General features: G+C 39.2%; 1 protein-coding gene across 19 annotated transcripts in view; it reads right to left on the bottom strand.

Moving 5' to 3' along the window:
* The window catches only part of LOC132911304 (tensin-1), a 181583-nt gene that overhangs the window by 35491 nt on the left and 118587 nt on the right, over nucleotides 1-27505 (bottom strand). For 17 of the 19 annotated variants that reach the window (XM_060967866.1, XM_060967879.1, XM_060967874.1 and 14 more), the window contains 6 exons: nucleotides 19431-19499; nucleotides 10773-10994; nucleotides 9632-9795; nucleotides 9387-9536; nucleotides 5534-5831; nucleotides 4432-4669 (listed from right to left, as the gene is read on the bottom strand). In XM_060967866.1, coding sequence (XP_060823849.1) covers nucleotides 4432-4669; nucleotides 5534-5831; nucleotides 9387-9536; nucleotides 9632-9795; nucleotides 10773-10994; nucleotides 19431-19499 — 1141 coding nt within the window. Of the gene's footprint in view, nucleotides 1-4431; nucleotides 4670-5533; nucleotides 5832-9386; nucleotides 9537-9631; nucleotides 9796-10772; nucleotides 10995-12269; nucleotides 12466-19430; nucleotides 19500-20042; nucleotides 21227-27505 lie in introns of those variants that run through there. The other 2 variants (XM_060967878.1, XM_060967886.1) reach the window with 2 other exon arrangements.

Below are 27505 nucleotides of genomic sequence, written 5' to 3'. Positions count from 1 at the left end.
TATTATGTAGAATGTCTAAAATTAGACGAAAGAAAATCATCGAGAAAGAAGTGTCCCGGAAGTTACAAACATTTATAAAGTATCTCAGTCTTCCATCTTGACAGAGAAAGAACTTGGAAAGCTTTGCGCGTTGGCTCATAGATCACGTAGCTCATCGGGTCGTTAAAGTCGATCGTTTGTAAAGCGAGAAACGGCGCTCTTGGAATCTTATTTTCCATCGCGTGGGTGCACCGTGTGGGTTCGCGTAACATTTCCTATTTTATTTCTCAAGGTCTAACCTCGAGGTTCATTATACTTCCTAGTAAATTGCATAAACAAATATCCATACGATAACAAATCTCCTACCTTACTGTTTTTATCTTGTTGCGATCTTTCAATTATTATGTCTCAATCTGACCTTCGTTACGACGAAGAAAATGATTTTTAACGTTTTAAGAATATATTCAACATATAATTGAAACGAGAAATCACATACGAGAATCGCAGGAGAAAAACATGACAAGCACTTTCATTGATTTTAATGCCGCTTTATGATTAAACAGAGGACATAATTAAAAATGAAATTATTAAGGTAAGCAATATTTTAATATTAACGACCAATGTTTTTAACACTTTAAACAAAATAACGAAATTTGTTCAGCTTCCAAATCAATTGAGAAGAAAATTTTGATAACAGAGAACTGACGACATATCAAATTTCCAAACTGTGTTCCTCTACAAAAATAGAAAGTGTCGCTTATTGTGTTCTTCCGCTATAGTTTCTACATATTGATAACAACGACTGTTTCTTATTTTCTTCTAACTTAGACATTTTTTAAAGGTAAAAAAATACGATTCGATGGGAAATGAGCCAAAGCATGCGGAAAGATTAACATATCGCCCTTTTGTCTGATAAAGTGGCGAGTGGGAAAGTTAGTAAACCGCAAGATTTCCATGTCAAAAATAACGATAAAGTGTTTTATCGCGGAAATTCATGAATTTACGATATACGCGGCTCGACCGGTATGCGGTTTCAATTACGGGTGGAATATAAAAGAACCGTTTGCAATCAGCTGCATTTATCGAAGACCCATTTCGATACACAATATCAGAGACAACAGAGAAATGAAAAACTGTTGGCAGTGTGACACGGCACGTCAATAACAGGAAGAAAATCCGCATCAGATTGACGAAATATAGATGCACCCCGAAAATGAAACCAATATAATCGATTTCCTAGCATGACAGAGACCAAACGTCTACATTTTTCTTCCTCAGAATCGAATAGTTATCACGTGACAAAATTGATTTTTTCGTGATGCTAACGTTTTTCGTCAAAAACCAGGTGTCTCGTTGTTATCGTAAATAATAACAAGGTGAATTCATATTTTATACTTTACAGTATTTTCACTCATGTCGAAAGACCATCTCCATCTGTATTGAAGATATTAAAATTTCTGCTATATCCAAAGCTTGGATGTATCCAAAATGAACATGCAAAGTAACCAGTAGCATAGTAACGAACGAAATAGCTGATCTTTATTTTTGATGAGACGAATGGATGACTCATTCGTAGTAAAACGAATGATAAATCGAAACCTGTCCAATAACAAGCGAACAGTAGTAAACGACACTCGTTAGTTCAGTCGCTGACATACTGAAAACTATGAAGCAAATTCGACCATTAAACTGATATAAATAGTTCTTCATCATTTATATTCACTGTGAATGAATCATCCAAATGTGTTACACGTCCAAAGTATAACAGTATAAATTCACCTTTATATCAATGGTTTAGTTTAAATTCTCCTCCTTCGTCGGTTATCCTGTCTTTTCTACTTTTACTATCCGTTTTATTCTCAGTTCTCGTAAACGAACCACATCGATATAACCATCGCTAACAATTTAGGTCACAGCTTTATTGGAAGCATGGGCTGATCGTTAACGAAACGAATTGAATCGGAGTCGTCTCCCGTTTCACCTCGTCCCGTTTCTTTTCCCCAGCGCTTGACAGACGCATCGTGGTGACGTAACCGTCCCGAATATTCGAAATGGTTCGGTGAACTGGGGTAGGAGCAGCGTGGGCGATGATTCGTTTCGTTCCGTTTAACGTAGGTCGGAATTTGGGCTGTGGAAATCGGACTCGGCTTCAGGATTCGTTCCTATTACCGCAGTCCGTGTTGACGGAATCCGTAATCTCTGCTTCGAATTCGTTTCACCTTCCAACGCGTCGCTGGGAAAAGTTCTAAAATTTCCATTTTCGAGGCTCCAAAGTGTATAGGTTTCAATTTTTCAAGGTAACTAACTTTCAAATCCTTTAATTTCCGAGGGTTTCTATTTCTAAATCTCTTCATTTTCTCATGTTCAAAGTTCGAATCTTTTGATCTTCTAAAAATACAATTCATTTTTCAGATTCAGATTTTTTAAAGATTCAGAGATCTGAATCTTTAAATACTCCAATGCTCAAATCATCAAAGTTTCAAATACGCCATATTTTTGAATTTTTTAATTTCCTAATGTTCAAGTTTGCAAATTATCGAAGCTCCCGTGCTTAATTGTTCTAACATGGCAATTTAATAGATTTTTCAACTTCTGAATGTATAAATTTTCAGACGATCGAATTAATATTTTGCAAATTTTCAAGGTTTCGTTGCGTAACGTACTCCAGTCTTTGAAATACTTCAAATCGCGCGATCGTCAGGTAGATAAGCGAAGCCGGAGGAAAGTAATCATTGGCTTACGTGTATTATGCAAATCTTCTTATCGTTCTTATAAAAATAATGAGATCATCTACGATGATGGAAAGAAATCAAACGCGCAGAAGAAACCTATTCCGTTATGGACCTTGGTCGTTATGCCCAGTCTTTGTTAGTTTCTTAGTTTCGACCTTTGATCTATTTCCAGACGAACGGCGTGTCGTCATGATAAACCGGCATTTTACCTCCGCCAGTCAGGACGTATTTCCGGCCACGTTAGTCAGCCAGTTTAAATACACTTGCATTAAACACTAAGTTTTCGTTTCTGTCCGCTCTTTTCCCTTCCCTTACCTGAAACCCTCGTTTTCTTTCTCCCTTGTCGGAGCCAAGTTGTATTTCTGACTGCCTCTCACCGACAGATCGAGGTTAATTGGCTACTATCAGGACGAAAATTAGCGCGAATTAGTCCCCGGACGATGAGTTTCGTCAGTTGAATTACGGCCCGCGAGTTTTGGCCTATCAGTTAATTAATCGCGCAACGCGTCGTGACGTTATCACCTCCGTCTACTTCCGAACTGGTGCAGAAACATCAGCCAAAAAGCTTGACAGTTACCAGTACCGTTATTCCAAACGTTACGTTAATCTTCCTAATAGTCTCGCATTCAGATTCTCATAAGCAACATCGTGCCTCTAATTTACATTCAAGGGATTTAGCTTAGAACTACCTTTCGGTGAGTCAGTTACTGTTAAGACCACCAACATCAACAAACACGAATATCACTATCGCGAGGAACAAACCTGCTGTTATGGTACGTAATGATCTTGGGTAATCTGTGAAGATTCTGAAGATTTGCATGATGCTGCGAAACACTTCTCTCAGCAGATACAAAAATTGTTGTACATATTTGGCGCGGACGTGCTTGTCGTTTACATGGAAACTGAATTTGCAAGACGATGAGAAATATTCTATTGAAACTATGCATGTCATTATTATCATATTATTATCATATTTTTGCAGAGCTCGTGAAGAAGAAAGAGTCGACTTTTGTCCAAGTTTGTCGTTCTCCAAGAAAGTGACAATATATTTCGATATTTTTAAACAAAGTTTTCATAAGATTACATTTGCTCTTGTAAATGCATAATATAATATATCGTTATTATCATATTTTGTCACGTCCTTGGCGTAATTCATCTTTAGAAGGGGCATAGATAGGTTAAGAATAATTATAAATGCATTTACAAGAGCAGTGTAATCTTACGAATATTTTGTTTAAAAGTATCGAAATATATGGAATAGAAATTAAAGATGGTAGAATATTTCGTCACTTTTTTGAAGAACAACAAACGTGGACAAAATTCGTTTCTTTCTTTTTCATGAGCTCTGCAACTGTCCAAATGATGTCATAGACCGTAGTATATAGTCAAAGCCCTCGACACCCACTAATTCTCTGTCTCTATTCGACAGCCTTTCTTCTAGTTCACCTACGAGCATTTTTTCCGTAACCTCGTCAGTGACCTCCTAAGTAACCCGATCTAACGCAACAGCAATTGCGCTAAATTGGTTTGGTCGCGTTGTAATCTACTCTAATCTAACTTAATCGAGTACATCGTTTCACGCGAACTGCCTCGTCTCTACCAAAGGATAGTTAATCAGCCATAAACTTCTTGAAATTCCTTCGTCGTAACTCAGCAACCCCTTTTTCCTCTCACGGTGGACAGCGACGGAATAATAAAAAGGAGCTGAACGATCACTCACCGTCGTCGCTGATTTCGAGATTCGTGTAGCTGTCCCAGTGCAGGATGGGATCGTTATGGGCGGAAGCATGCGGTACTGCTGGTGTTGGCGCCGGTATGGGCCCATCTTGACGCTTGGCGTCGGTGGCGAAGTACAAAGTCACCACGCTGTCCGGAGGACATCGTGGGTCGTCGCAGGCCACGTCCAGTTCCGATCGAGGGAACGACACCACGTTCTCCGTTATTACACAGGTATGGAACTAAGTGGAATCAAGAATTCGTTTTATCGAGATGACAGCGATGGGTTTTAAGATAGTTTAGGTAGGAAGTAAATTCGATAAAATTTTCCAGGGATTAGGACTTTATCTGTTCAGTTATTAAGGGAGCTATATTCGTAGAAAGTTGTGCATATGTTTCTTCTTTGTCAAATGTAAGTATAATATATATACTAGTGTCTTTTCGCACAATTAGATTTACATTAGTGAAATTTTGACAAGTCATAGATTACATGTTACTAGCGTTAAGAAAATTCTCGCGATAATAAAATATTTGGAATTAAAGAAAACGTTACACACGACAGGACATCCTATCAATTATTCCAATGGATATAAAATTCGAAAATCTTGAAAGTGTAACATCGTAAAACTGTAATATTGTAAAATTGCAAAATCTGTAACTTCTCAATTCCCTAATATCCGTTATTATCATCTGGTAAATCGTTGCTAAAGAGCCGAGCGTCTTCACCGTATCAGTTTCAAATACAACCGAAGACAGCGTTGGCCGATTAACGGAGCATTACTCCGTTCCTTGATGATTTGAACGCTCAACATAGCTCATAGTTGTCAGGAAAAGTGATACGATCTAATTACGTTCTTCGACAGCGGCCGAATCAACGTGATTAGAATTGGAGAAGTTTATGGGAAGTGATTTCGACCGCGACGTGGTTAGTTGGTAACAGTACCAGTAGTAATTCACGTAGTATCGTTTGCAGGAGGAGATGAGAATGGAAATGGGTTTATGTACATTAGTCAAACATACTTCGCTGGCCGGATTTCTTGTCGAGTGCACATTTGAATCTGTCAATTCAGTTTAATTGGGAAAGTTGTCGCTCGTTTTCGTCTTACCTGCAGGGAGAACATCACTTCCCGGCTCTGCTTCGAGTACACCCTGTGGTAACATTTCACCAGAATGTCTCCCCTAAGACGAAGACCTCCGAGATTTACGGTGAACTCGCGAGCGTTTGTAACGGAATAGAGATCCGAGGTGTAGACTGGTGTCAGGCCTTCGTAGACCTTGAGGAATGCTCGGCAACCTGTAGGCTCGAAGAGTGGAACGCCCAGAACGGTGAGATGCGTTAAATAAAGTGGAGATTGACTGATCCTCAAGGAACCTGACAGAAGACCGCTGAAATACTTGATGTATCTGCGAGAAAGAACCGTAGAAATTCTTATATAGTTTTTCTAACCATTTCACTACTGTGAATGATTGCTATTTCTCATCACGAGGGAATTTCACTCAACTACTAAGTAGATTATAATCGCTCGAAACGTAATATTTATTTTGATAAATATACTGAATTCCCTACTTTTCATATTAATTTGCAATTAATGCAACAAATGTCAATATTTAAAAATATTTTCTATATTACAAAATTTGTAAGTTATTTTCAGAATATTAATACGAGTCTTTTTTTTTTTATTCATGTACTCTACAAAACACGCAGCGAATGCAAACTTTTAGCTGGCATTAACATTGTACGGTATATATGAAACTGACATAACTACCATTGACCGTATTATGCGACTATTTTTTCGCAGAAATATTCACAACGAAAGTATTATTAATTCAGCGATTTCCATCTAACATGATCAATTTTTACCACAGGGAAACATTAAAAGGCAGTGACTAGCGTGTTCTAAAATTCCATAATGGAAACATTACGGCAGGCGACACGATCCAGCAATTACCACTTCAATAGTGCTTCCCAGGCGTGTTATATCCACAGCATAGGTCAAGGTGAAGCTAGCCTCCTTATTTTTTACAATACAGTCTCATAGGTAAAACAATACTCGGTAAAACAATAACAACAGAAACGTTTCCATCACGAAACATTCGAGGGAGCAAAAAGAATGGATCGAATCGCGATCGTTCCGATAATAATTCATGTCCGACCACGTATGGCCGATTCCACTTCACACGAGCGCGGCCCGTATTTGGCTGCTGTCGTAAGTTACAACTCGTAACGCACCGTGCGAAAGTATTGTAGCGTCTCCGACTGTGACACTCGCGTGCTAATTAGTGTCTGACCACGAATGGACTTTTCTACTTCTCGCGTGGCCTTTTACCGTGCGAGTGTATCAAACGAGTGCCGCGAAAAACTTTCGATAAACAGGACCATAAACGGGACCTCTGCGCACGATTCAAGCTAAACGAAATGCCTTCTGGATGGCTCGTAACAGATTATTGACGGGAGACGTGAACCGATGTTTTCAATTTTTTATACATTTAGAAGGGGCAACGTGATCGACGTTCTGAATCTTTTTAACGTTACAGGCAGGAGACATGACTCGACGTTTCTCGTTTCATAAACGTTGACATATTTTCTAGGAATGTATTTAAAATTTAAATTACTAAAGACCTATTTATCTTGTTTATCTCCACGTTCCATATTTTTATAAATAGAGCGAAAAAAAATGGGACCTTCGTGATAGTTGTTTATTAAAAGTTATGACTACATTCTGGTTATTTTATATATTTTCGTTATCCTATACGCATTCTCCGGATTTTTGCACGTTTGCTATACTAAACACATAAAAATCCATTGTCTACTTATTAAAGTGCTAAAAATTTGTTTCACGGTATACCGTCAACAACGTGATAAGAGATGTTCGTCGCGCGGAGAGATCGATTAATAGTCCCACTTGTAATACACACGGCAAACACGGAAGAGTCGATCGGGTCCGAACGAACCCTGTTCTGAGGTACCTGTCGATTATGCAGCGTCGTGAGCGTTCATGACCGTAATTTCGCGGGATCTCTCACGAATTCCCGCGTGTCGTCCGTAACGAAGCAGATACGATCTCTGTCTCTGGTCGATCCCCTCCGGGTTCGAAAAAAAACCTGTTCCCTTGGTGGCACCTAAGGTGCTTTGAGCGCCGCGTTACACACGTCTCGAATGAGCCAGCTAGCCTGGTGCTTCTCTCGACCCTCGATAATGGATTCATACGTTCGCGGGTGTGCGGCTACGCTAACGACATGCTAATGCTCGCCGCTCGTGGAATTAATGGAGAAACTCGATCGTTCAGGGATGCAAGATCGAGGTGGAACGAGGAAGGCGAAAGACCATGAGCAAAGCACAACCGCCGCGACGCCTGGAGGAATGTTTCACGTATAAGGACACCACATTCGACGGGCCATCATTACGATCATCAGCGTAAGCGTCACACGGCGGGAACTAAACGCGAAGGGTAGCGAGGATCGACAGCGGGTAATGCGTACCGATCGTTGTCTCAAATAGATGGCCAAGCTTGACAGGTTTACCTACGGGAATTATGTTTATGCGGTTATTTTACTCGGATTTTTAGGCGGTCCCAGGTCTCTCATTGGATAGACTGGCATTGATGTAAATGCTGTCGTAACTTGGCGTTTCCGACACGCGTTAAAGCGCTTTTAGCAATGCGGAGGCGGTAGTTTGTGTGCTGTTAGTGGATGGTTGATAGCTTCTATAGAAAGAGATTTTCTGCTGTAAAAAGATTAAAAAATTGAGGAAACCAATCTTTTTGGATGGGTACCAGAGAGGATTTAAAAATTGTGGAGAAAAATTGTGCTGAAAGTGGATGTCTTACATCATATGCGATAGCACGCACAAGAAAGAATTTCGTGGTTGAAAAATATTCAAATTTTCAGAATATCATTCCCTCTTTATATGGATATCGAAAGAAACTGTACTTAAAAATTATGCTTAAAAATTGTATTCAACAGCGAGTTTCCTATCGTGAGAAGAAAAGAAACTAATTTCTTTTTCTGTAAAAGAGACTGTACCTAGAATTGTACTGTATAAGCGTATTATGTAGATTTCTGATGTACGTATATGAATATGTAAAATTAATGCAATTTTGATCACTTTTGAATCTACAGTACAATAACATAGAATGTCATGCAATATTTTATATCTGTACGATCGATATTTAAGATGTACATGACGAGCCTGATATCTGCTACGTTACACGCAACCAAATAAGTATGAGTATATCTAAGAATACGTATTGGTCTTGGTGGTAGTCTATCACGAGATTTACGGGACTTATACGACTGTTTTATTGACGTTACTATATAGGAAGCTTTTAACTTCGACTTTTTACACGCTCATCAAATACGCATTAGAATCCAACGAAATATGATCAAAGTAATTCGAAAAGATTCAGTGTCTTTTACCAACTCATTAATTGCACAGCGATCGAATATCCCGATAAAACGATGATGTAAATTTGCTATTGGCTAAATGAACATTCGAGGTCTCCTGCACCAACAAGTTTCGTTACACAATCTTCAGAAACCTCTCGCGATATCAATTTTCGATTTCAAGCGATCCAATTAACCGACGCTCACAATTCACAGGCTCCAAACAATGTATGTAATTCACGAAAAGAATAATTGCGTCGATTTCAAAAACAATGGTACGCTCTGGCGTACATGGTGCATGCATTAACTATGATATAATAATTTTACGTAACGTTTTGAGGATATATAACGAAGTCTACCTGTTTATGACAAAATATAGACAGCAGGTTTGCATGCTTTGAAATAGCGGCTATAGAGTAACGCAATTAACCAGTCATATGGTGGCTCCTGAAGCAGCCACGCCTGTGCATGTCGCTCATCCAGGTATTATCTGAGTTATTCACGACTAAGAGGTGATAAAGTTTACTTTCTCGTTCAACGTCAACAGGCAGTATCGTCATGCACCGTAGCGATTACCTTCGATGCGAGGGAACCTGCAGGGATCCAATTTTGTCGTCGAGGAATCTTCTCATAGCGAACCTGTCCAACGCCTGATCACGTCCGCCGCAGATGCTACTGTAGTTCATGTACGCGGACACAGCCACACCCAATCGTTCTTTGCTTCCCCTGAACAGAGGCGTGGAATGAGCTTCCAACTTTTTACGAACCGCGCCAATTCGTCTTCTTGTCGTTGGAGAAAAAAAAAGCGGATTAAGACTCACCTGGCGTGGAGAACGACCACGCGATTCGAAGCACCGTTCAGCCAGGAGTCCAGCTCCTTGCATAGGGCGCACAATCTTTCCAAACTAGGTGCCAGACCCTGCGGCCATCCTGATTCCCTGGTGTTTGGCTCCCCGGTACGACCCGGCGATGACAGATTGAATATCTGAAATTTGAACAGACGTGTGAAAATTGTAGTTATATTACAAGATGCTCTTGTATAACCGAATGCAAATACTGTGTGCTCTTTTATGGTTGAACTAATATTATTATTACAAGTTCAAAAGGTTAATGAGTTCTCCTGTATAACAGTAACAAGTTTGATAATAAAATTAATGAAGTTCTATAAGCCAATTTTATGAACTACAAGCCAGACGATTATTACGTTCGAAGTACAATGGCAAGATTGTAAGAATTGTCTACGCTATATCACTTGTCAATTCATTAATTTATATGTTAGAATTTAATCTTAAAGTTAAGATTAATAATCTGTGGAAGACACAATGTTTGTGTTAAAATAATATTCAGTGATATTTATTAAACAGAACTACAGAACCAAATGTATTATAGGCGAGTGATATAATTAATAACCTATGCAAGAATTGTTGATTGTTGGTCAGTTACTCTCAGACTAGACGTAGGTAGTAACCCATGATCCCTTAAATATTTTGAATCCCACTCTCTATACAGTAATGAGTATGACCTATGTAAGTGTCCTGTTCAAATGCCTGTGTGGGTGTCTGTGTAAGGGTATTTGTATTCCAACATTATAATTTGCAAATTATTATGCAAGAGGGTCCAGATAAAATGAGATTTTCAAAGTAGAATGATAGATATTTATAAAATGAAGGATATTGGACGAATTGTGAAGAAATATTAACTTTTTAGATATATGAAATATCTAGTAATATAGAGTAGTAATCATGTAACAGTGTAAAATCGACTGATAATCATCTAGCGTTATATAGATTTCAGAGCATGCAACGCGCTAATTGTAACGCTAATTAGAGAGAGTATATAGGATTTATCTGGTAATACGTCAATTATCCTAGGATCATTTTCGTTTAATAGGTATTGTTATTTAATAAAAACGTCATATCAGATAAGCGACCATTAATCTGCAGTCGTTTACTCGCCGCTCACCATATAATTATCACCGTGCTTTCCTCGCAGAAGTGCGGTAGCATGTTCAAGGACGCCCTGCGCATCCTCCCTGTACCAGAGCGCAATGATTCTTTCGGTGACGTAACAAAGCTCCATTACTTCTGTAACGCGACCTCCACCCTTTCCTGATCCTGTCGTCGTCGCGTCCGCGCCGACGCCCGGCGTCCTTGCAGGTGCCGTCGCCGACAAGGACGTCTGTATCTGAAACACAGGCATTCTTAATTAGCATCATTGATCTTTACGCGCACATTTAATAATTATCCTTATTAGATAAGGCACACAGAACTTAATTTCACTGCTTTTTATGAAGTTCTTGCGCACCAAAATTTCCAATAGAAAAGGCCGAAGAAGAAACTTGTTCATCTGGTTAGTTTTACGCTGTAGATTTTCTTTTTATTGAGAATAAAAAATTTTACAAACGGCTTTAGTACATAAGAGTCCTAATTTCTACTAAACTGCTTTCTACAGAATTCTTTATATCCAGAATTCCGAACAAAGGACTCAAGGAGAATATTCGGCTCGCTACAAATATTCGCATTTCATATCGCATTTTCCCGAAAAACAAATAATTCTAGAGTTGCCTCCAAGGTATGGAACCTAGTTTCGCAAACCGCCTTTTACAGAATTTCTTCTGCTCGAAATGTTCTAAAGAAGCCCATTGAAGAAGCACTTCGCTCACTTCACCAGCAATACGCACAATTTATATTCCTATTTTACCGAACAAAAAACTTACAGTTTGCCCTGCATGAAATTTCTTGTAAACCAAAATTATCCAATAAACATATCTAAGAAGCACTCTGCTCACTTTACTACCAATATTCTTCTTTTATATTCCACTTTTGCCTCGAAAAAAGTTACTTTAGATTTACTACCTAAATTCAGAACATTACTACATAGATACTATTCGAAGTCCACAATTGAAAAACATGATAAATCATATTTTCTATCCTTTATAAAACAATACAATATGTTGACAATTAAATCTACACGAAAACTATCTTTTCTTTCGATTTTACGATTAAATATATGTTTTTGTCACTATCTTATAAATTTACAAAATATTAGCACATTATCTAGCAGCTATTTTACGCAAAAATTAACGTGTTTCACCGGCCACTTTTTACAAAAACTAATTCATGCAATCGGCTATTTTATACAAAAATAACAACTTAACCTTACGCGTTTCGTGTTAAACATTAAACACGAGATTTGTACACACTTTGTGCAGGAATACACGGAAGCAACGTGTTGAGAATATTAATTACGCGAAGTAATATTAATTAAACGAACGTAGCATAAATTCCTTTTTCACGAAACATTACGAATTTGTCATCAATCTTTACAAAATTTCCAATCGATCGGATTATTCCTTCAACTACTTCATACTTTTTCAGCTACCAAGTGATGTAGGAACCAGAAAATCACCAAAAACAGACTTATCATATTTCTCCCGTGTGGTCTTCATCTATAAAGAACCTTGGAGTATTTCGGTGCGTAGACGATCCTGACGACAATGCTGTCCGGCATGGCGATGCTGCCCTTATGGGAATCGCCTTGTCCCAACGAATCGACATGAAATCCTTGTGGTTTAACGCGTGCTTTTATCTTGGCGGGACGTCGACGAAGAAGGATGCGAGCACGACACGGCACGAAGGAATGACAGACTGCCGACTATTGTGCGTTCGCTCGATTCCACTGAATTCACGACGTTCTATCCGACAGTCTAACCACGGTTCCTACTTGCACAGCTGACGTTCAGCTATTCCCCTTCCTTGTACGCCGACTGTGCAACGATTTCTCTCTCCGCGTGCACGTATGATGTAACGAATTCGTCCAGGTAGCGTGACTTCGATCAAAGTCACGCTCGTCATTAGACACAAGTCGCATTAGCCAGTCCCGCGAGCTCGCTGCGCTGGCGAATGCGATAAAACGGCGGAGCGGTGTGGCTAACTCGACTTCAAGGGCAACGCGGAAAAATCGTGTCGACGAAGAAATATGAATAAGTTCCTTGTCCGCGAATTGCGCTGCGTCTGCATAAGCTGTCTCGGATGTAATTCCAGTTGGCGAGTGATCGAACGAGTTTCTCAACGAGTGAACACAGGGCGTGTGTCTCGATGAATCCGTGGAAAATTGATACAGTGTGTTTTGGAGGTCAAATAAGTGAGAAAGATCTAGATACACCGAGATGCATGTAAAAATGATTTGTTATGGAGTCTGTTACAGTGTGTAGACATCAGCCAAGATAGCGTAGAAATTTCAACAAAATACTATAAATCAAACTCGCTATCTTTTTATCACTTTTTGAAGATTTTGAAGATTCTATTCAAGTTTAGAAAATTTAAGAAGTATACAGTTCTCGTCTCCAGGGTACAGTGGCAATATGCTACATCAATTTATCCTTATCACGTACGCGCACACGTTATGCAACAAATTTTACTTCCAATAAAATTGGTCTCCAATTTTGTATTCTATCTTCTTTAGAAAACCATCGAAAGATGTGTCTATTATTATTATAAATATTATTAATTATTGAAAAAGAACAATCTTTTCACAGGCTACAAAAAGGCTCGTTACGGGATTTTCCATTGTTTCCTAGAAATACTTAAACAACGATTCTTCTCAAGATGGCCCGCAGCACATCGCAGCTTTATCGATAAACTTATCGTCAGAAGGACCTTGCGAGGCGTCATAAACTTCCCTGAAAGATGCAACATCCCATACACTTCCTATCTTTGAAACGTCCATTTCCCTCGTCATACCGCGGAATAATTCAGCAGAATGAAGAAAAGGTACCGCTGCACGATCCCGTAACGCTATCACAGAGAAACAGCCGCCGACAAAGTTTACCCATTGCGATCCTGAATGAAAAATCAGCCCGCCGTCAGGCGATATTACGACTTATTCGCGCGTGACGCCTGACAAATCGCACGAATATCCTCTTTGTCTCTTCCGACGCCGTGGACTTCGCGCGAAAAAGGATGGTCGTGGCACGGTCGTCCGATACGAAAGGCCCCCCGTCGATCTTCGAATCCTAAGCAACCGTGAGAAATACGAAGGACACGCGGCATACCGAGGTAGGCTGAGCTTCCAAGGAACGACAGCTGCGGTAGGACCGCGCTAGCGTAATGGCAATTTCACACGTGAGACCTAACGCTGGGAGGGATTTATGGTCGTAGCAGACCACGACGTACACTATCGTCCATAAGTATTTTGACGCTTCTAAAACATCGCAAATGTATACCTAAACTCGTGGCACAATTGACGTCACAACAGACGCCATGGTTCAAGGTAACACGAAGATCAAGTATAATAAAATTACGTTGGAGGTCACTGTGATCCTAATTTCGTGATACAGCTGGAGTCAGAAGAGATTCTATGGTCCAAGGTAACGCGAAGATCAAGCATAATCAAGTTATGTTGGAGGTTTCATCGTCGAGGAAATCAAGTTTGAGAACTTGTCAGATACAGTGGAATTCCATTTATCCAAACTTGTCGAGAGACAAACGGTTTATATAATTGGAGTTGATATAATAGGAGCTCGCCAATTATCCTCGCTACCTATTATCTTTTGTTCATACAATAAGAGCTCAGGTTCAGATAAATGAATTCAACCAGCAAAAGATCAATTAATCGTACATTAACTAAAATCTCGTTTATATAAATGGAATTCTACTCTATAGAAGAATTTGTCTGCTGCCAACTAGATAGAAATAGACACAAGACAGGAGATTATTTAACACGTGAGAATAATTCGAGAATGTAGAATAAAGTGCTTTCATTTAACGCCTCCTTTTTTGGAGAGAATGTAAATTCCACATACGTTTTCAAATTGGTTTTCAATTTTACGAATACGATTATGATAATCGTGTCTCGTTAGACTGTTAATGAATGTCCAAACACTATGAATGTCCAATTACGATGATATCATTACCGAATGATGATATGACATCAAAAATTTGTACACGGTAAAATTTTACACCATGATGGCCTTTAATTGTTAAGCAGAGTACTTGATTCCAGTTATAGCGAGAGGTAAAGTATTCACAGTAAAAAATCGTCAGCTATAACTTTGAAAATATTTATAAGAGAAATATCAATCAATCATTTGATCGAATAACATCAAGTATCGTACAAATACTTATGGATGGTATTGTACGCACTAGTTGAAGTTGACTGTAGCCGGCGAGAGAAGCGGCGAACCGCGTTACGATCTCGTAAACGTATTTTTAGAGGCCAGGTTACCAGCTTCCTCTTTCTCTTTCCAACTCGCTTCGATACTAACTCGCTGTTTTGACGGGATCGCTGCGACTACTCGAACCCCTTTCTTCTGTACCAGCACGCAGAATCATTAAAATTTCAATTTACACCGAGGCGACACGTGGGCGGAAATCGCGATGGAATTCATTGGAGATGAATGAAAATTTTATCGACATGGTTCGCGTGTTACGAGTGCCGCGTGGTGGATATTTTGTGAAAGATGGATACACGATACTGGCGAAGAAACGTCCGTGTCTCATATGGAAAATTCCCATTTTCGCGGGTGAGTTTATTAAGAGTAGAAGAAGATAACTATGTTTCATTTTTCTGAAAAAATGAATTATTCTCTCGTATACTCAAGGATATATTTATTCAGAAGAATGTTCATTATATCTTTTGGAATTGTTCTTGAGGTAAAGAGAAACTGCAATAGGAATTTGCAGAACATTGAAACTACCGAGTCGACTTAAACTCATAGAAAAGAAATCAAAATCAAAGATACGTGACAAAACCTACGACGCAAAGGAAAACAACATTTTATTCAAATTCCCAGAATTACACATCGTAAATCTATGAAATTTCTAGGAGATACGATCCTTTTAACTACCATAGTAATTCTTGTAAATGGACCATGATGCCTAGCTATGATATACGTATAACTTCAAACGCGCGGCGAATTCAAAATAGCTTGTTTTGATTCTGTGAAGCGTTCAAAGACCCAAGACATTGAGATGAACGATTTGACTGTCAGCAATATCGTTTTTTAATTGATTTTTGTTTACACTGGGATTCTTGCGGCCCTTTTGACGGGCCATGTGTAATTTAGAAGGGATAACCGTAGGCTGTGACATTAGTAGGAAGTAATTATTCGGGGGCGTGAAGGAAACGTCGCGCCGGTAATGCCAATTATCGTTAATCCGCGTAATTGCCGACGGCTAATTTCTAATTACAAGTGGAGTGCCAAGCGAGAGTGGGCTTTATGGTTATCGACTTCTTTCCGTCTCGACCTCTCTGCTAACCAACGAGTATATACCGTCGAGATCCGATCGATAGCGGAATGTTTCGCCAAAGATCCGGAAAGGATACATTCCAAACCTATCGGAGTTCTAAATTATTCCCTCGAACGTTCATGTTCCTCCGTTTTTCCGATTCTTTCAAGATTGAACCTCATTTAGATTATTCAAGTTATTTGAACTCTGATTGATTAGATTTATGCTACCTAAAATTACTTTGTCAATACAAGTTGGTTGTTTAATTCATTCGAAATATATATCCTTTCAAGTATATATGTTTTTAAGTAATGTAAAATCAATCTACCAATAATGTGAACCTAAAATTTGATTCCATGATATTTTCAATATTCTTTTGAGTTTCAAATGCGTCAAGGTTCATTCCGCTATGCCATGATTCGAAGGAAACAACAGCTGTGCTAGGTGACGTAATATGTTCAAAACAAATTATATTTTAATGTTCAACAACGTTTGCTTCGTCTAGCAGAATCTGGCAGATGCACCAAGACGTTTCTTTGCAATTTTTTAACTCTATTTTTTTAATTTTATGAATCTATTACCTGAAATCGACTTTGAAGTAGCCAACTTTACAACAGAAGAAAGAAACAGGAAAAAATACTATCTACTACTATCTATTTTACACTATCTATCAAAAATTTGAAATCATGATCTCAGCTATTCCTACGTGTAATATATCTTCTAATTCTGTTATCAGTTTGAAATTAATTCTGCGAACATCGATTCTACTTTCATTAAGTAATTTTCTTTAGTTCGATAGATTTTTGATCAAATTATTACCTAAGGTAATAGAATCTTAAACCAATCTCCTCTTAAATTTTCCAATCGTACAAACCATGCAGCGTTGGTAAACATTCGACCAATAGTGTATATCTTCGCATATCTAGTTCTCACATTTCAAGCATTTTCATCGACACTGAATGCCATCCGAAATCGATAGAGCAATTTCGCAATAAATTTCCGAACGGTTTCCTACGATTATCATTGAGGAACGGTTTCTCGCCACAATCGGTAATAACCAGTTACGAGCAATTGTCAGAATTCCCTCGCGTCGTGCCGCGTTTTGCATTCGATGCTCTTCTCTGTGTATATTTTCACAAGAATAGCCGCGGTATAAGCGTGGATTTCACGAATACATTACATGGCCGACGTCAATATACTTGGATTATCTCCGTGGAACATCGGCTGATACCTACACCGTTCATACGGTGCGCTAGCTTACTGCCATTTTAGCGAATAATTTTCTCCGGTGTCGACATTAATGCGTAAAAGACGCCTTGCTGCCGGTCTAGCCGCTGTTATGATTTAAAAAAGGGAAAACCTTAATAAAGCGTAAACGTTCCCTCCAAACCACTTCCCAGATCCGTTTTTCATGCTTGCTCTGGCGCTACACTTAACAAACCAACGCGTTGCATTTTCAGATAGTTATCTGACAAAATCTTGCTCTATAATATCAGTCACCGTTACAACGAGATAAATGATCTACGGGATTAAGGGAAAATTGTAAACTTCTGCTTTGTTCATGATACGTATAAACAAAGTGCTATAATTTATGAAGCAGAAGCTTCGAAACAAGTTTAATATATTTTGTTACTTTACTGAGTTTGCGTTACGCCATAATACGTCATAAGTGACGCAATTTTTCTGGAGGCTAAGATAATATAACGGAACTCGTTAGAAGACGATAAAAGTGTCCTAAAAGAGAAATAGAAAGTTCCGTGGAAAGATGGCAAGCAATTGTAGAAAATGAGAGAGAATTTATGCATTTATTGAAAATTTATATTTGTAAAGATAATCGGCAAATCTACCGTATGCTGTAATTCCTATGTAATATTTCCCCATATAGAATATTTTCCAGTTCAGCTCTTTCCATCTCAGAATTCCCAACGAAACCAAAGTTACGCTAACGATAAGACCGCTGAGGATAAAATCGTGAATGAAACGTAACGATTTACTAACGATATACTATAAATAACTTTCCTATAATATTTCCTCTATACGATGTTTCCTATTTCAATCCCTTTGCAAGCAAACCGAATACCACAAAGATCGAATTACTCTAACAATAAGACCATTCAGAACGAAAACACAAGCGAAACGTAACAATCTGCTAAACATTATGAATAACTCTTACATAATATTACGTTCGTATAATATTTCCTACTTCATTGCCTCCTATTTCACGATTTTCTCAACGAAACCAAACATGGTGGAAAGCAAGTTACCTCGGGTTACCTCAAGACCACAGAGAACGAAATCACAAGTGAAACGTAACAAGAACGTCAAAATTCCCTGCTTCTCGAGGCGATTACGCAGGTGGCGTGATGCAAATGATTTCGTATGTACGTCTCGGAGGTAATTTCGAAGTCGAGGCGGCTTGTGTGCGATTTTGCATAGTGATCGTTCGCAAAACGCTGAATCGCGGCGTCAGGTACACGTGTACGCGAAAGAGGAGGTTGTTCGCCGTAGACGACGAACGCTGTTTCGAATGTAAATAGGGCTCGGCCGTGTTTTCCCGCGGAATAAATGAAGGTACCGCCTGATGCAATCGACCCCCGTACTCTCGACCAATAAGACGCCACTTCCTCGTACGTATCATGCGTGGTTTGTTTTAATATTAAATATTTAGAGAGCCCAGGTTTGCGAATGGCGCAAATCGCGAATTCTTATCAGCGAATGATAAGCCACAAGCTACGTAGCAGGCTACGTAGCAGGCCACTTAGCATAACGATCGTGCTGAGCATATTTTTCTTTCCTTTTTCCAACTTCACAAAGCGTTTCTCGCGGTCACGACAAGTAGAAACGAATAAATCGTAGGTGCTGCGACGAATGAAAAGGCAGGTCCACTTTCTAGTACTTCGAGTAAACGAACGAGAATCAAATATTATTCTCAATGTGCTATACAGTCATGAGTCAATTATTATTCGTAATAATAAACTGTTGTCCTTTCGAATATGAAACATACGTTTATTTTTTCAGATATTGGAGCCGCAACAGAAATTGGTAACGAGAACAATGCCTGTAAAAAATTTCTAAATTGTTTTACGAACTTCTAATATTTGAAATCATATCGAAAAAAAATGTGCAATTTCATTATCAATTAGTATTCGTTGTAAAATGTGAGAAGAGCTGCGTTTATCAGGAGACAGAATTAGAATCGACTCTAATTAGCAGACCTACTAACTGAGAGTCTGATGAATAATTTATGAGCTATACGCGCCTGCAATTTTCGTGACTGAAAAGAAAACACAAATTCCCATTCTATGTAAAGATCTACGAGTTGAATAATTTACAGCGAAATGCAATTGCTATAGCGAGGAATTATAATAACGCAAAAGAGTCGATTTTTTACCTGGTGTTGTTGTTTGCTTCTCGAAATGGTGTTAACATTCTTCGGCTGTGCCTCGTAACCTCCATTATGCTGCAACAGAAAAGGAAAAAATACTGAATTATACAGGTCCCGCCATGTATATCTACGATGCACTGCAAAGGAATGGGATAGGAAAAAAACAAAGGAAAAAAACGAAAGACCCAAAAAGGAAAAAATGAAAATAAAAAAGCAGTAGTTTCCACGCGTGCACATTAAGGGCGTCGCGAAAGGAAATGGGTTGCCCATCGCGTCGAGCAACGATAACAAATACTACGCGTAAATTATTTCCATTGTTCGGCTGAAAGCAGCTGTTGCGTAAATTCAGGCTGATGTGCGCCATGCGTCTGATAATAAACATCATCGATTCCCAGTGCTTCGATTCGCGTAAATCCCTGGTGGCCTGTGAAAACAAATTTCCGTTCCGCGACCACCCTTGCGTAGGGTGTTTCGATTAAATTTCCCAACGCGAATTCAGTCAGTCGCAATTCTTTCTATCTACTCTATATTATTTATATTTTCGTGTTTATATATTTATCGAAGCGAGAGCGCATGGCGAAAATATGATTTCAATCGAGCGAAACAACACCCACGCACCTCGCTTTCTATATGGAGGGCAGTGTGCCAAACTGTGAACGCAATACGGTGCAAAAGGGTCTCAGTTTCCTCTCGTAGCGGTGTCTCCTCCTTAAGGTTATTGTTCACCGTGTCCTGGCGCGTGTCACCGCAGCGACAGCAATTTGCTCGCAGCCAAGCGCGCGATAGCGAGCTACTGTTCGAGTTTGTCATGGTTCTTCGGATAAAGGACCCGTGAAACCATGAATAGAATTCACAACTGCTTCATTCTACGATATTTTGTGTTTACTTTAAGTCTATTTTAAGTGTCGTCACATGGAATTTATAGGAACACGATTTTTCAATTGTCAGAGTGATTTACTGATTCTTAATAATCTTAATAATATTCTCTTAAATGAAATGTACTACGTGCAAAATTAAGGTCGTGAAGGAGTTAGCAAACGTTGCGGAGAAAGAGAATTTCGAAATGTGGCTAGCCACGTGTCGATCGTACGTCGGCGCCGTGACAGGCGTGCTCGTTACGAATTATTCCGCAACATCGGGCACCGCCTTTTCTCTTCCTCCGTCTCTTCTTCTGATCCGCGTGAAACCGCGATCCTCGCCAACCACGGCGATGATTCATGGACGAAAATCACGCCATTAATCCCTCGTTGCCTGTCGAGCACGTTTCGTCCGCGTTTCCATCGCGCCTCGTTGCTCCGATGCAAAAGAGAGAAAGCAACCGCGCTTTTCAGATCTCTTACTCTATGTATCTACTTATAGGAACTTCTTGCTCGTGCTAATTTGAACGCTCTTCACCGATACGATCTCCGCCCTTTCCACTTCTTTCTACTCCTCGAGTTGCCAACCCGCATCGTACACCTGGAAGTATCGGCCTTCGTATCGATCGTTTCGCACGATCCATGGATCTATCGGATCCCACAGTTAAAAAATACCACGTATCAATTTCGTTTTAATTTTCCGCATCTAACTGCAATCTCAAGGTCATCGTATCTTCCTCCCTCGGCTCAACTATCTCGATCCTCTATGTATTCTTGACAAGCAGTTTCTCGCGGGGAAATTTCTGTACAACCACCGGTAAATCCTTCCCCTTGCGTTTCTTGTAGCCCAGACGGGCTTAAGAAGAGACGACACTCGAATAGTCAGTGAAAAACTGTCGTAAGAAAGCTTCTGGGTGTCGTGGACGAGCGAGGATCACGCGACCTGGGTCAACCGGCACGAACGTCTGCGCCGCACGGGAGCCGCCCCGGCGCTGCGGCCGCACAGAGGGATGAAACCCTGCATCTCGGCTACGGAGAACGTTTAAGGGGACTTGAAGAGGGTTGCGGGGCGAGAGAACGCGACACGTAACCATGGAGATGGCAAGCAGCGTCCCGAGTTTGCACGCAGGCCTGGTCCTGCGCCGCGGGTTCTACAGGATCGCACGAGTTGTGCGCGGCACAAGGGAAAAAGGGACGAGGAGAGTTCGGTTATAGGTCGAGTGCCACTCCCTGTAAATATAATTACCCCGCGAAATTGTCGCACGCCCGTGTAACACGATGCCACCTTTGCGAACTTACTCGTCGTCTCTCCTCGTGTTCGCAGTGTTGGTTCTTGCATTGTGGATTCTTTATCTGGTGCTTTTCTAAGGAGCAAATGGGGTTAGTGGTTTAACGCGTTTTCCGCGGGATTATTTAAAAAAATAGCGTTTAATAGGCTGTTTGAAGGGTTTGGATTACACTGTGTATTTTCGTTTATGAAGAGATAAGTGAGTTAGTAGATTGAACGGAGTTTGTTTCTGACACGATAATTTGAAAAAAATGTAGTTTAACAATTTCGTCACATGTATTTACGTTTCGTCTCTTTAGTTCTTTCATTTTTTTTTTTTTTTTTTGCTTTCTATGGGATAACTCAGTTGGTGGAATATTAAATGGAGAGAAAGTTCGTTTTTCGCGCGGGAAATAAAAAATATAAAGAAATTGAATTTAAAATATTTCGAGATTTTTGCATCTATCTTTCTGTCTCCTGCTTTTAAGGAATGAATAAGTTAGAGGTAGATTAAATACGAGGAAAGTTTATTTCAAAGAAATTCAATTTAATAATTTCTTGAAAACGAAGGGGAGCTTTATATTTCGCGTGTAATTTCAAGAAATTCGGATGTTTTCCAATGGAAATATTTAGAAATAATTCAACTAGACGTTTCGTGTGTCCTAAATTTAATTGCCACCATTCCAAGGCAGTAATAATGTCGTAAAATTTCAATATTGTTCCAAAACAGAGATTTCTATTAAAACTTGATATTGTTCGATTTTCAGCTGGTCTGATTCATTTTAAACTTCCACAAAATTAATAATACACGGAATTCGTCTTATACGGTTACTTCTGTCGCAGTAGATCGATATGTGTTTTAGATTTGGCAGATTCGATTAAAATTTTATCGCGTTTCACGTTACAGCGAAACCATAAAAGATTGGATGACTTCTGAAGAAACGTCTTCTAATATTTTATGCGGCAACAAAAGTGCCGATAAATAGAGACTAAATTCAGCGACAGGCGTAATATTTCTCGGTTCGACACTGACTAAATGGCATTTTAGGTATTCTCAGTAACACCCCGCATGGAACAATGGCGCAATTTTTCTTGACCGCTCGAAGACATTTAGCACGAATTGAAATTAAATTGGTCACTGGCTGTTTCTGCTCGAGCACGGCCGACATGAAGAATATTTTACGAAGCGATAAATCACTTTAACTAGTCCATAGGCTTTCGCGGGTAGAACACGTTTTACCAGGACTAGATAGCTGGGATAAATAGACGGGTGTCCTTGTCCGGCGAGTGGCGCGAATAAAGATGCGAGACGTAGTAATTCAGATTCACGGTATCGATAATTTAAGTGGTAGCCACGAAAATACCAACTCGAGGGTTAAATAACCATGTGATTCTATAAACTTGCCTGGCAATGTTTCCATGCCTCGTGTAAGCCTTTGGAGCCGAGAAACCGATAAATCAGCCGGCAAATTTTACATCTAAATTCCCAGAAGCGGATATACATTATGCAGAAGAAAAACCTTGAATATTGTAATCTGTTGTGCACCGTAAAAAAATATTCAGCTACGGACTACAATTTAAATGAAAAGTATTTAAGGACAGATCAAAGATAAAATTGTTTGGACGGAACGCGGTCCGATTCCAAGAAAATAAATTAAGGACAGAGTATATTTTTGATTGCTTTATAAAGTTGAAACTTGTTTCTTAATGGAAATGGCAGGCAAGAAAAGGACACATGGAAGGGAGGAAATTAAGTAAGATCCGTATTCGTGTGAGCAGAAATATCGTGCGTTTTTGCACGTAACAGTTGGCGGACCTCTATATAGCAACGATATTTTAATACGAAGAATAGGCAATACAGCGGACGTCGTCGCCAGTCAGATTGCTTAGCTGGCGGCTCGGGTTTCGAGAATTGGAAACGCTTCTGGCCCCTGTCACCAGCTTGAAAGCAGATGAAACTTTAAAAAATGCAAATTCTCGCCAGGAAATTCGCATATTAAATTCGAGAGTCTCGAGTGTGTTTCTTTCGTGACGACGTCCAACCTTGTTCAATGCTAATTAGCCACGTCAACAAATGTAATTTAATTTTAGTCACGCGTGACAAAGACATGCCATTCAAACGCAATAGATATAGAATCTTTCAAAATACGAATCGTTCAAAAGTATCAAGACACTTACTTATTTTTAACAAGATTCATTTTAATTGCAAGATTACACATAAATCAAACTGTAATTTCATCCACAAAAATTTCATTCATACCTATCTATAAACAGAATATCATAAAGCGATTAAACTCACTTCTAAAACTATTTCGCTACTTGGCAAATTTCTCATCTTCAGAGTTTTTATTTCTGTATTATAAGAAGATCCTTCTAGTCTGGCAGAAAATCTTTCAACGCTAATGCAAGCATTGACATTTAAATAATAAATGTAATTGATTGTACGCACGTATGATTAGAAAAAGTTATTTATGGAAAATGATTGTTTGTCATTGACATTTTCTATTGAATATATGGAAAGTTTTGACTAGGAACATCGAAGATACGATTAGAAGAATATGTTACAAGTAAACGTGATACTGTCTGTATCTCGTGCAACGTAACGAACGAAATAATCAACGAGAAGGCAAGCTGCTTCGGCGGAAAGACACCCGATTGGCTAATACCGGCTTAATTGACTTATGCCCCGCAACAAACCGCGCATTACGATTGAGAATCACGTCGAACAGTCAACGAGAGCACAGCTGCGGAGGAATCAGCTCTCACTTCGACACAGTCGTGACCGGTACCATGATGAAAGAGTCAAAATAACATTGACGATCGGCGAGTCACGTCGCGTTGCATTAATGGATAAATTATTGCGAAATTGTATGATGAAAATTGTAGGCGATAGGCTTCCGAGATATTTGAAGATTACCGAACCGTGTGAAATTCTCGTGCGCTATCTCTTGATATTTAATTCGAAACTGTCTAGTTTGTATCCGTTTGCAAGCAAAGTAAAATTCCTGCTCGTTTTGCCTACTTTGAAAAGATTCTTGCGAGTCATAATTACCTAATATCCCGGCCTTTGAAAGTTGTAGGTGCCAGGTATTACTACGAAACTTTCCTCTTCTTCACAGCGAAGATTTAGTTTAATAAAAATTGGACTGGACAAAAATTTGAAAATTACGATATTTGGAAGTCTGAAAATCTGAATATCCGGGAATTTGAAAATTCGGAAATCGGAATATTTAAAACATTTGGAAATTTACAAATCTGAATATTGAAAAATTGGAAAATTTAAAAGTAATCCATCGGTGATAGACACATACTTTATTAAAGATAAGGTATTCGAAACTCGCAACGAATGCATAAGGAAACAATAGGTACAACATCGGCCGCATCCTTGACTCGAGACAGGAAGCCTTCTGCCACGAATACGACACTCATACATACGTGTTCTCGTCCACCTAATGACCGATACTTACGCAACTGTTGCTTTTTACGCGACCGAGTAAACACTTTTTCTTTCTAAGACCGCTCGCGACGAGTTCTCCTATGACCTCACAGGAAGTGACAACCTTCTCGTTCATCGTTATAAATATCCATTCGCGTACATCGCAATTTATACATGCAAACATCCGAAGAAGAAAGCGAATTCTTTACCTCCTTTTCTTTTTTTCTTCGTTATTTTTCCTCTTCTTTGTCGCGTGGCCTCCGCGAGTTTACGTAAACCTATGATCATCGTAAGCGCAATATAATACCCGATAGAGATCGTAGAGAACTCGGAGGAAGCACGCATTTTATCTGAAGAAGCGTCGCTTTATCTTTGACCCATGACTCCTCGCGTGAACCAGCCGGTTCTACCCTCTTCTCGATCTCCACAGTGGACACGATCATCGTCTTAGAAATTTATGAACGCGTGACAAATTACTTTATTCGTCCGTACTTCGAGAGTCGTTTGAAAAAGCAAGAAAAAGTTGTTAGTTTGATCTTTACACCAGGATTCGTAAATACCAAGCAACTAAAGTGGCACGCGAAAGTATTTTGACACTGACCATAGAAAACTTTGATGTATATACTGTATATATGTGATATAAAACATTTTGAAATATCTTTTGCAGTGAAATGAAATACGGCTGTCAATGTCATATTGCTAGTATTGGAAACCAATCGGGAAATGTATATTCTTGTAGACAGAAATTGTTTACAGGAGTGATGTGTCAAGAATTTCGGTTCACTTCTCTAAATTGCTTAGAACCTTGATTCGTTGATTGCCTTGTGCGATACGTTACTCGTTTTATTAAACCATCTGACACATCTTCGTTGAACTAACGCTATCCTAGACATTCCTCTCAATTACCAACTAGCCTCACTTTCCATTTTGTTAATTTTTATTAATGTAGAACTAAACATAAATTGTACTTGTCAACGAGAGCAAAATGATATCGGAGTAAAACTTTGGACGAGAACTTGGAGAAGCCAGAGCTGCTGAAAATGGAGACCAATTCGTAGTTTTCGAATAAATGATTTCCAAGATTTCAGATTAGATTACTCATGAAAACTGGTCAGGAGCAACGAGAAATGTTCATAAGTAACCAACTCGATGTCCGTGACCGAATCATTCGCGATGCCAGTTCCGACTTCACTCTTGGACTCTGACCAAATATCGAAATTTTCTTCCTCGTAACGTACGACCTGCTGTATCTTGTACGATCACGAAGAGAAAACGTAAAATAAGAAGTTTCTTTATTAACCTCAGTGGAAATTCTTTTCGGATGATTGTTACTTCGTATGGACTTCGATCAGACGACCCAGTGTTTGAATTTAGTTCACGTTCGCAACTTACGATGTAGAGACTAATCGAATCACTTGCACGTGCTTTTGTTTCAAATAATTTTTATCCTCGATTGAAAACAGTAAAAAATTAATAAAAAGTTTCTACGATTACCATTGCAATTACTATTATCAAAGTTCAAGGCCCGCATGAAGCGATGAATCTTTTCAAATGCTATTTATATGACAGACTGACGTCAACGAGCAAAAATACTTCTAGATCTCTCAAATGGATTAACTTTTCAAAGTACAACGATAAATCAAACAGTTTGTCGGCGATGGTAATGACGTTGTTTCGACGATGACTTATTAAATTCGAGGCAGCAATTGTGTCAACAATGGTTGCTATATCGGTTTGCTCTGAAAGTTCGCGACGTGGTTGCCAGTCGAGCATGGAAATATACTGCAAGGAGCGATTAAAAATGCGGGATTAGATTGTATGAATTAGTATGGCATCTGGTGTTCACACACATGTTCGCGGTATACGCGGAATCATAGAAATTGCTTACTACTGCTTGTCACAATCTGCTGAAATGACATGGCTCGCCTACTTCGTGCTTCAATTGGAAGAATACCTAATAAACCTTGAGTATTCGAGTATTTCTCTGTCTCTTGTCTTCTTATTTTTTAATTATCATTGTTCGTTCGCCATCTGTTACGAGTAGCGATAAACAAATATTTTAACCCTCAGTTATAATATATGCAATGGTATATTTGTAATATATAGTTAGCGTAGAATATAGATGTAATTATACGTAAAATTTCGAATTAAAATTTTTCTAATATTTCTATAATTGAAACTAATGCCGATCTTCGCTGTTGAATCTCATAAATCCATATCGATATGAGTATGCGTTTAAGCGATAGCAACCAAAACATTTTAGTTATCGTTGACAAGTAACTACGGAATATTTTGTATCGAAATACGCGTTACGCTTCTATTTCACGACTAACAAATGATAAACTGTTTGCAGACAGGGAACGCTGATCGACAGGGCGAAGAAAAATCGACGCCGACGAAGCATTCCCTCCTTCTTGAATAACACCGTTATCAACTTCCTGATATACAAAGCTCGTGTGAGTTGGCAGTTTCAATGAAAAGCTCCTCGTGCATCGTAACGTCTCGTATCTTGTTCATGGGC

The sequence above is a fragment of the Bombus pascuorum genome, chromosome 10 (assembly GCF_905332965.1).
Source record: "Bombus pascuorum chromosome 10, iyBomPasc1.1, whole genome shotgun sequence".
Lineage (NCBI taxonomy): Eukaryota > Metazoa > Arthropoda > Insecta > Hymenoptera > Apidae > Bombus > Bombus pascuorum.
The sequence above is the reverse complement of the archived record's forward strand: the minus strand, read 5'-3'. Positions and strand labels throughout refer to the sequence as shown.